At 49.4% G+C, this 11,239-nt stretch overlaps 1 protein-coding gene across 3 annotated transcripts in view; it reads right to left on the reverse strand.

Moving 5' to 3' along the window:
• Positions 1-11,021, reverse strand: part of Apbb1 (amyloid beta precursor protein binding family B member 1) — a 22,237-nt gene extending 11,216 nt beyond the window's left edge. For 2 of the 3 annotated variants that reach the window (XM_026777569.1, XM_013354835.2), the window contains exons 1-2: positions 10,932-11,021; positions 3,218-3,952 (exon numbers count right to left, since the gene is read on the reverse strand). In XM_026777569.1, coding sequence (XP_026633370.1) covers positions 3,218-3,938 — 721 coding nt within the window. In that variant the 5' untranslated portion in view covers positions 3,939-3,952; positions 10,932-11,021. Of the gene's footprint in view, positions 1-3,217; positions 3,953-10,592; positions 10,708-10,931 lie in introns of those variants that run through there. The other variant, XM_005370212.2, reaches the window with a different exon arrangement.
• Positions 11,022-11,239: the final 218 nt, after the last annotated feature.

Raw genomic sequence — 11,239 nt, forward strand, 5'->3', positions numbered from 1 at the left:
CACAGTCCATTCATCATCCATTCACACTGCTCACTCAATTCACACAGCCCATTCATCACACATTCACACTGCTCACTCAATTCACACAGTCCATTCATCACACATTCACACTGCTCACACAGTCCCTTCATCATCCATTCACACTATTCACTCAAGTCACACAGTCCCTTCATCACCCATTCACACTGCTCACTCAATTCACACAGTCCCTTCATAACCCATTCACACTATTCACTCAATTCACACAGCCCATTCATCACCCATTCACACTATTCACTCAATTCACACAGTCCATTCATCAACCATTCACACTACTCATTCAATTCACACAGTTCATTCATCACCCATTCACACTGCTCACTCAATTCACACAGTTCATTTAGTCAAAAACTACTTTATGGAGATCTCAAAACTGGGGAAAAAAAACTTTTGTTCTATCCTACCCCATTTCTACTTAGCAGAAACCCACTATCTGTGGCTCTCATAAAAGAAGAAACACATCCAAGAAGGAACAAGCAGTAGCTGGACCCCTCCTATCCTTGGGACTGGCCTAACACCTCTAGGTCCAACAACACCTGGACTCCAGGAGTCCCCTCTCACTCCTCCATGGCCTGTTGAGATCACTGGCCATGCCCAGCACACCCTTAGTCCTTCTGTATTGCTGCCCTTCGCACTGCAGAAGATCAGAAATGCTGCCACCAGTGACGACAACCAGGCCTCTATTTGGCCAGCGACTCCTGTCCAGGGTAGCAGGGGAAACCAACTGTAATCAGCAGTGAGGCGAGCCTCAAAGAGACACATATGACCTGCACAGCTCTTCTAAAAAGCCAGAATTAGTTACTGACATTTAGAATTTGGAAAGTTTACATTGGAATCTAACTTTCGGTGTGTAGATCTTTTTTTCTCTAAATTCAATCCAGTAAGTAAGTAGCTTGAGTAAAATGAAAGATGCTCCCTTTACAGAGAACGAAGACATTGGCCACCAAAAGCCACTAACAGCACACAAGGAGAAACAATTATACTTTACCTTTGGTATTGTACCACCTATGAGGTGCCCTCCTTGCAAAACAAAACAAAACAAAAAGCCACCAAACCAGAATCTGACCAAGGCTCTAGAACGATCTACTACTTTACACAAAATACAGAGGAAGAATATATTCAAAACTATTTGGAGAAAGAAGCTAAAAAGTTCATGGAAAACTCAAGACAGAAAACATACTGTGTGCACAATCAACAGAAAAATAAAGCAAACGTTTATACACGTTCAGGAAACTTCAAAGTCAGGCATTGTGGCTCACGCTATAATCCCAGCACCTGGGAGAGGCAAGAGCATCATTACCAGCTAGAAGCCAACCTGATCTACATAGTGTGTTGTTAGTTCTAGGTATCTAGGATTATAAAATGAGTCTCTAACCAAGCAAATAAATAAATGAATAAACAAAATGAAAGAGGAAAGAAGATTCAGTAAGATGACTCTTCAGGTAACAGCGTTTGCTGTCAAGCAACGCCCGAGTTCAATCCCCTAAACCCACATGTTAGTTTTTATGTTATTTTTTGGTTTTGTTTTTTGTTTTGTTTTGTTTTGAAACAGGGTTTCTCTGTGTAACAGTTCTGGCTGTCCTGAAACTCACTTTGTAGACCAAGTTGGCCTCAAACTCACAGAGATTTGCCTGCCTCTGCCTCCCATGTCTGGGATTAAAGTGTGCCACTATTGCCCGGCAAAACCCACATGTTGGAAAGAGAGAACCAACTCCTGAAAGTTGTCCTCTGACTTCCATATGCATGAGTATGCATTTAAAACAAAACAAAAAACATAACCATTGTGGGGCTATTTGGATATCAATTCATATAGTTCTCATCTTTTCAGAAGGCTAAGTGGGACAAGTACCAGACAACTGGGAGTATGCTAAACACACAGATAAATATAAGCAAAACCAGGCTGGGTATGTAGTATGGTGTGGTTCATGACTACAATCCCAGCACACTCAGGTGGAGACAAGGATCCAGCAAACCTAGGGTCAGCTGAGGTTACAGAGCGAGACTCTCTGAAAGGAAAAGAATTAAACACACACACACACACACACACACACACACACACACACACACACACAAACCTAGACTGAGGCTCAGCAGTGAATAAGGCATTGATACAGCAAGACTAACTATGCATTGATGATTATAAAAATGGGTGATGAACAGGTCAGGCTGTCATCTCTACTTCTGTATGTGCTTGAGAACATTCAGTTAGGCTTTTAAAAAAGAGAAGATAAAGAGCTCAGGTATCTGTAATGCATCTCCCATGCCAGCATCTACTAAATGTAGAGTGTAGACACTGTTAGCACCTTGAGAAGTCAAAGTCAGAGTCTGTCTCCGCATCTGTCTTTCCAGGAACAGAACCTAGGTCGAGTATGCTAAGCAAGTGAGCTATCATTAACTCATGCCACCCCCCACTGAAGCTTTTCTTATATCCCCACCCTCAGATCTTTTGGGCTGTAGCTACAGCCACACTAGGGAAATCTCTACTCTGTATAACATTAGCAAATACAGAGTCCCAACTTTATTAAATGGGTCACATTTAGTGATCAATCTTTGTTCTCCAATATCTATCTCCCTAGAAGGAAGCACAAGTTTACTCTCTTTGTCCCCTAACTTTTAGCCAATATTTCATTCCTGAAATGGCACCCTGGCAACGGCCAGCATGGCACTCTGCACAGGGCATGTGGTTCATAAGCAGAAACGAACCCTCCCAGTTTGCAGAGGTGGAAAGCGGGAGTAGACATGACTATCCCAAGTCCACCTTAGTGCTGTGCTGTGCACAGAGCTCACTCAGGTCTGGACTCAGAGCTGCTTTAGCTTTTAGCTGTTATGATCCAGGACTATCTGTGACCCTCAGGAAGCTATGACACTTGCCGGGGCCTTTTTCTCATCATTTGTATATGGACATAGAAAGCATTATTGTAATTATAAGTACCACAATGCTGACCAGAGGGTCAGTTTCTTAGTAAGTGCTCATCAAAGCAGCTAGTCTACACATTAACCATGACAGCCCACACAATGAATAGATAGATACACCCTTCATGGCATGCACGACAGACAGACCTATGGCCAAGCACCCTCTGACTGAGGCAGCAAGCTCTGCACCTCGTTCTTGGGCTGGCCCTGGCTTCTGCACGACTCCACGCCCTCCCATACTGCCACATCTAGCTCCACATGGTACCTGTGTCCTCTGGGGAGCCATAGGACGGGCTGCCCTGTGATAAGGTGGCCCAGCTTGAGTCCTCATCACTGGCTGCACTGTTCCGCATGCCAAATAGGAGGCTAGCGCTCTTGCTATGTTCCCGGGGGCCATCCGTGAGGGCCTGGGGCCCAGAGGGGACTTCCACACTCTCCAGGGGCTCAGGCAGCCCTGGAGGAGAAGACAAGTCCTCCTCTTCCTCTTCTTCCTCCTCGTCTTCATCATCCTCCTCGGCCTCCCCTGCTGCCTTCTCCTCTCCTTCGTCTGGTCCCTGTTCCTGGGTGTTGATGATCAGGCCAGGTCCACACAGCCCTCGGTTGGCTGCATTGTGAGCTGAGAGCTCCAGCTCAGAGTACAGATGAATCAAGCCTTTGGGACCCAACGGTGCTGTCTCAGCCTCCTGGCTGGCCTCTTCTGCCAAGGTCAACGTCACATTTCGGTTCTGGTCTCGATGGGCCGTGGCAGCCCTCCGAAGCTGGTTCTGGCCTTCCTTTAACCACTTGGCGTTGGCGGGGCCTGGTTCAGGCACACCACCCTCTCCCATAGCATTGCGAAGGTCCTTGGGTACCACAGCTGTGGCTTGCAGCTTGGCGTTCAGCAGCTGGTTATGGGCAGCGTGCAGGGGCAGCGGGAGGCTGAGTGCAGGGCCTCCGTGGCTGTTAGCATTAATGGCCGATTGGCTCAGGGATGATGGAACAGACATGGCCTTGGCAGATCCTGCGAGACAGGGAGGAGAGACCATGTTAAGTAGTCCTGTTTCTGACCCAGTCTTAGCTTTTATCTCTTCTTCTTGTGCTCCGTAGGCCAGCACACACCAATACATGCCCCATGAGCTACATTCCCATCAGACTGCAGCCCCACCCCCACCACAAGCCAGGCCCAGCTCTGCGCTGTCCCTTCCCCTGGTGTTCTGGAGCAGCACAGTGGTGCCTGCTTTCTCCTCATCACCAAAGGCAGAGTGTCTGCACAATGGCTCTCTGTGCATCCCCACGCCCCACTTGACCAGCCGGGGCTCACTGTGCCAGGGACATAGCCAGCACAGGACAGGCTCGTGTGTTTTGGATACCAGACACTGACTATCCCTTCCTTCCTGCCACGGTGTTATCTGGAGCCCCCTCACTGCCAGCCCCCTAGGCTGTATTATAAATCACTAATACCAGCCATCCCTCGGCCCATTCAACAATAATGACTGGCTAAACAGGACAGATGGGTGTGTAGAGATGGCAGACAATGTCCAGGAGAGCAGGCCACAGAGGAAGGGCCTTCAGCTCCAGTTCTTGGCTATACAGAGCCTTAGCTTAGTAAAGACAGTGTTTGTCTGTGAAATATCTCACCTAGGGCACCAGTCTCTGCTGCCAGTCCTTATAATGCTATGGTCCCCTCAGGAGCCTCTGATCTGGAGCCTCCAGCCTTTCCAGTCTTTTTGTGCAAGGATCACTTTATTGGAGAGACCTTCCCTATACATCTGTTTTTTAATTGCAGGCTACCTCTCCCCAGCTTAGTAACCCCACGGTCTTCCTAGGCATGAACCATCATCTACCAAGATAATTTATCATTTGTGTTTGTTTATTTGTTTTCATTTTTTTGAGACAGGAGTTTCTCTGTGTAACAGCCCTGGCTGTCCTAGAACCAGGCCGGCCTCACACTCACTGAAATCCACCTGTCTCTGCCTCCGGAGTGCTGAGATTAAAGTGCCTCCTGGCTTCGCCTGTGTTTGTTTACTGACCTTCTGATGGCTAAGTTCCATGTTGGTCATTACTGTTGTTGTTGTTTAAAATATCGCATTCCCAGCCTCTAGCAATGTCCTGGCATAGAGCAAGAAGCAGGAACCTGGTGATTAGCAGTCACCAAGGAAGTGTACTGCCTGCCCTCACATCTCCCCAGACCCCATTTATGCTGTGCTCTGGATCTGCCTGTCTCCATAGTGGTTTCTGGTACCTCAGTCACACTCCTCCAGTCTGTATGTGAAAGGGACCCCTTGCTTCAGTATCAGCCACTTCTCAGGTGTCTCCCACACACGCACCAACCAGGTTCTAAGTATGACCTACCCTCAAGGGTCCCTGGACACCTCCCACAGACCAATCAACCCTTCTCACTGTCAGTGACCTGCCTTCCTTGGAACCCCCACACCAGTTCTTCCTCCTTGATCACCCACTACCCAATTCCTCCGCTCTTAATTCTTCTCCCTGCAGCCTACCGTCACTCTCCCGCCCAATAGTATCACTTGAGGTTTTCTCCTCCTCCTGGACCCTTCCTGGGCAACAGGACCCCCACTGCACACCACTTCCCCCCATCTCCATTCTCTCTTGGCCCTCACCTGCCTCGGTCTTCTCTGCTGTCCATATGGAGTGCAGGTGTTACAGTGTACCTAAGCAAGGGCCCCCATCTCTCCAGGCTTGGCCCAGGACCCAGAGACAGGAGTCACAGTTTGCATCTCTACCATTTCTAGCTCCTGAGAATGTAGCACAATGCTAGGAACATGCACAAAACAAATGAAAAAGGTTTCTGGGCATGTGTGTGCTACCATTTCTAGCTCCTGAGAATGTAGCACAATGCTAGGAACGTGCACAAAACAAATGAAAAAGGTTTTTGTGCATGTGTGTGCCTCACCTTCACGTTTAACTAAACTGCTGGGCTGATCCCTGTGGCTCCACCTGGACTGCGAGCAAACTCATGGTCGCTGGAATCAATGGAGAGGAAAAAATAGGCAGTTCTGTCTCCACCCAGAGCCACAGTAATTTTCCAAAAATGGAAACCACATTGTGTCACTCCCTGGTTGACAAAATTAAAGGGCTCACCACTGACTTTAGGATAAGGCCTGAGCACAGTTTACAGGATACCTGAGAGGCCACTGCAGCCAACTCAGCCCCCATCCCATCACACCTTATATTCAGCCATATGAAGTAAGAGAGGCTCTGGAACACATCAAACAAAACCCAAGTCTTTGTTTACACTGTTCCCTCAGCCTGGATTCCTCACCTCCTTGTAAGAACCTCTTCTTGTATTTCAAACCTCTGCTCAGCTGTCAGGGCTCCTAAACAATCTTCCCTGAACTTTCCTCACCTAAAAAGGACCATCCCCTCCTGTGTTCCACAATGCCCAGTGTCACAGGCTATCGGAATATATGGCATTCTGTCTCACTCAGAATTACAACATCATTAAGGATAATATGTTGTGTGCCTGCCAGAGTGGCCACTGTGTGGAAGGGAAGGATGGATGAAGGGGACAGACACTGGGGAACTAGAAACCTGGAAGTGTGGAACTGGCTGGGAACAGATACCAGGAAAGTCTGTACAGCCACCTTAGGCTTGGGTAGGCAAAGGGATCTTAGGGAAGGTGCTGGAAAACGATGAAGGAGCCCTAAAAGGCAGGATTAGGCAGGAGTCCCGGTCAGGTGAGGCTCAGGTCTGTGTAAAGAGGGAGGAAAAGAACACTTAAACCAATGTTGTGGCTTAATGACTATCCAATGGCAGCTGAGACACCATGCCCCTGGACAGCTCATGGGACTTCAGGAAGGATGTGTTCTCTGCAGCAGAGGTGGAAAAAGCCATGTTTCTAGGTCAGGCTGAGGCTGACTTTCGTGACACTGGGAAGTGTACCTGCAGAGAGCAGACATTTTGTGGGTCAGGGAAGAGCCAGGTTGACTTTAAGAAGTCATGACCTTTGGCTCCAGGGCAAAAAGCATTGAAGTAAGAAGTGAAAAGTCTGTTGCAAGTGCTGAGATCCAGCTGTCTAGCCTGAGGCAACGTGGCCACCACCTTCTTACTTATGAGAAAACAAAACAAAACTACCTAGTTTCTTCAAGAACAAACACAACCCAACTCCTTTCTCACTGGGGTTATCCATAGTTGGGGCATCTCAAAGGATAAAAAAGGGCCAACATGGCTCATTAGGTAAGGGGGCTTGCCAAAAAGTCACAAGACCTAAGTTTGATTCCCAGGACCCACATGGTGGAAGGAGAGAATCAATTCCATAAATTGTCTTCTGGCCTCCATACCTTCATACCTTCACTGTGGTGCATGTACACCTATATCCCCCCATACCTATATCCACACACACACGCACACACCTATAACCCCACAAACACCTACATCCCCCCACAATAGGACATGGATCCTCCCCAGGAGGAAGTCACACTCTAGGGAGTCACTGTATAGCTCCTTACCGCACAGAAGGACACAGACATCTAGAACAATTACTGGCACCTATATGCACCTTCTTCTTTTTTATTTTAATTCTGTTTATTTATGTATTTTGTGTGCGGTCACACCCTCGCCCCAGCACACGTGGAGAGGTCTAAGGACAACTTTCAGGAGTCTGTCTTATTCCTCCACCACATGAGGCCTGAAGAAGGAACTCAGATCATCAGGTCTGGTGGCAAACACTTTCATCTGCTGAGGCCATCTCGCCGGCCCACGAACAAGCACTTTTTATTGACGATGCAGTGATAGAGGAAGAACAGGACACCATCAGAGCCTGGGACTTCCTGCCTGCGCACCAGTCGGAATTCTCCTGGATCATCCGTCCTCTCCCATTCTCTCTGTCTCCTCTCCAAACTCACAGGAGAAAGGGAAGCCATTTGGGGAATATCCTCAAACATCCAAACTCACAGGAGAAAGGGAAGCCATTTGGGGAATATCCTCAAACATCCAAACTCGATGAATCTGTTCTCCTTTCTCTTTTTGCCTAAACCAAGTGCTGTACCTACTACTTACATTCTCTCAAGGTAAGAACAAGATAGTTCTTAGCCTGACCTTCCCCTGCTCTTATCTCCTGGTTCACTATGGCCAGCCTCCTCTTCCCTTCTGGCTTTTCTACCCCTGCTTCACTGTCAGCAAGAGAGGTACCAACACCTACTAAGGTCAACACAGCCTGTGGCATTTAACCAGTGGATGCATAGTGGGCACGTGTACTCTCGGGAGAATTTAACCCCATGAGCCCCCACCCAGTGCTCATTCATAGCTCCCCTGCGCTATATTCCTGGATTTCTTTCCATGCCTATGGGTACTGTTTTCTTGGCCTGTTAGACTTCCTTGTTTGCTCATCTTCCTCTCACCCATTACAGACTGGGTTTCTCAGTTTTACTATACCCCTTTCTCTTCCTTGTCCTGTATTCAGTAGAAGTAGTCATTCATGTGCACAGATTCAGCTGTCACCTATACAATGATGACTTCCAAATCTCAAGCTCCCTCACCTGAATTCCAGACTTGTACAATCAACTCCCTACCCAACAGCTCCATCTACCTCTCCCAAAGGTCTCTCAGACTAATACATTCATTCCGGTTTCTCATTCCTGTCCCCTCATCTCATTCTTTTTCGGGGGCCATGGGATGAAATGGCCACCCATTCTATTGTCCAGTATTGAACAATCCTAGATCCATGTGTCACCCTTGCTGCTTACAGTAAATTCATTCCTAGACAACGACCTCGTTCTGAGAAAAAATTCTGGACTCATCCACTCTGTAGTACCTCCACTACCAACCATAATCTGCGCCAAAGTCAACGACCTTCTGGTCAAAATCCTTAGTGTTGTCTAAATTGTCCTGCTAGCTTGCCCGTGGCCTTCCTCCCCTCTGGGAGGAACTCTTATAATTGACCTCTCCAACCAAAGCAGCTTTCTTTGATTCCTGGAAGGCATCATGGTCTTTGTTCTACATGTTTTCTCTTCAGCCCATTTCTGGGACTTCATTATACTAACTCCCCCTTTACACTCTAGTCAAACTAAGCAATTCCTCAGAGCAACCTTCCCTTGACCCCTTCACTCTGACCCCCAGCCAGTCTAGCTGCCATTCTTGAGGTCTGTCAAAGCACTGTGCATCTTCCTTCATGTTTACCCCCTTTCAATGCCATTCTCGTTTGAAGTCTTCACAGACCCTCATTTCTCTATGGACAAGAGCCAGACTAGTCTGTTCTTTGCTTACATCCTTAGTGCCTAATGCCACGCGTTGTATATATCAGGGGCTCAAATCCTATCTGTTGAATGAATAAATGATCAGATGCGTTTTTAAAATGACCATTACGAAGCCAATGCTGATAATAACAGCTAAGGGGGGTAGGCAATGGGGTGCGATTGGAACAGGGGAGGGCATCTAGAGTAAGTTTGACAAGAGTTGGAATCAAGTGAAATTAACAGACCCGGGGAATTACTGAAGTAGTGGGCAACACAGAACCAGGTGAAATTCTGTGGAGGAGGAAGGGAGTGTCGCTCAGAAAACCAGTGTGAGCAGAACCTGAACTGAATGGACAGCTGCCATTTTGGGGTCTGAAGGAACAGCAGATGCGGAAGTAAGGTACAAGGGGAACAAGAGACGTGAAAATTAATTCATCTTGGAGTCTACAGGTTTGAAACTCCTGTGGGATGATGAAAAGGGTGCCGGGGGCCAGCTGGGCATATGTGAGTTTGTATTTCCTCAGAGTGGTCTGGGCCAGACAAATAAATCTGGGACTGGACAGTTTATGTATTAAATTTAAAGAGCTGGAAATAGAGGAACTGGTAAGGGAGAAAGGACAAAGTGAAAGACCGCAGCTCAGGCCAGAACCCAGGGCCACATATGCAGAGAAGAGAGGAAGAAGAGAGCACCAGAAACTGAGAAGCAGCAGACAGTGCCTAGGAAAGAAACCAGGAAAACCTTCAAGGAGACTGAACTGACACAAACCAGCTGAACGCTCCTCAAAGGTAACAGGCTCTCGGCAATGGGTTCATTGAAGTTACAGGGAGGGCTCCAGTGACCTTGCCTGGAAGCTAGGGTGTACGTCAGAGACAGAATGGAGTGGATTTTAAAAATGAATGGGAAGTTGGGGGTTCAGAATGCAATAGACAAGCAGAACTCAGAAGAGGCTGGGAATAACCTCTGAAATGGAGGGGGGAAACTGCTCCGAAGAGCACTCAGCCACTGCTAGGCCTCTCTCTCCGGCTGACAGGAGAACCTCGCCGGCCCCAGGGCACACCCCTCGGTCGCTGAGGACAACAGAATGCAGCTTGACAGATCCCAGGCCTGGGACTCTAGACTGGAATCAGGCGACCTGGCTCCTACCGGGCTCCAAGTCCCCTTCCCAGCACTAGACCTCCCCTCCCCCACTCTTCCACCGCCCCTCGCTTTGCTTCCCCCTCACCCCCCACCTCAAGGCATCTTGGAGAATCAAGCATAGCTATGGGGAAGAGGGTCGATGTATGGAAGTGAACCCTGCGGAGGGTGGTCTGCAGGCCCGCGGTAGGAAGGCGACGCTGGGATGAGGCAGGGGGATCAGGCCTGGTCAGGGGACCTAGACCCTGAGAGGAAGGGGCTGCAAGGGGTGCAGGCTGCTGAGACTGGGGATCCCGCTCCCGGGGCTGTGCCGAGGCAGGGGCAGCTCCTACCTGTGCGGCGAGGCCCCAGGCCCAGGTGGCGAAGGTGGCTCAGGCTGCAGGGCTCCTGCTCCGCCGCAGCTTCTCCATCACAACATCCCCCGCCCAGGAGCGCGCAGACCGCGGGGCCGCGCCCCGAGCGGCGGAGTCGCGCACGAGAGGGGGAGGGGCGCCATCTTGGCCGGGGCGGGGCGCGCTTGCCTCGGCGAGCTGCACAGGCTGCGGCTGCCCCAACCGCACCCTGCAGACCCTTGGCCCTCTGCGAGCCTTGAGGCCCATAGCCCGCATGGGTGGCTACATCCGGCTCCCAGGACCGCTACCCAGCTCTCCCCTTCCATGCCACCAACTCACCTTTTGCGTCCGCGAGGCCCTGGTACTGCACAGACGCCGCGAGACGCTCCTGGAGCTTGGAGCCTGATCCCCACTGGGGCGGTGCTGAGACCGCGGCCGCGCCTCGAGAGGCTGGCAGCCGGCTGCTCTCTGGCTCTTGTGGCAGCACTCCCTGACGTCCTGGGGATAATAATAGCGCGTATTTATTGACCGCTTGCTCTGTGCCAGGCTCTATGTTCAACCGTTTGCATGCATTCATCCTCAGATCAACACTATGCAATCCCCACAATTGTTATTCTCGAATTTGAAAGGCAGGTGCTGACATTCTG

This window comes from Microtus ochrogaster, unplaced genomic scaffold (assembly GCF_000317375.1).
Source record: "Microtus ochrogaster isolate Prairie Vole_2 unplaced genomic scaffold, MicOch1.0 UNK73, whole genome shotgun sequence".
Classification (NCBI taxonomy): Eukaryota; Metazoa; Chordata; class Mammalia; order Rodentia; family Cricetidae; genus Microtus; species Microtus ochrogaster.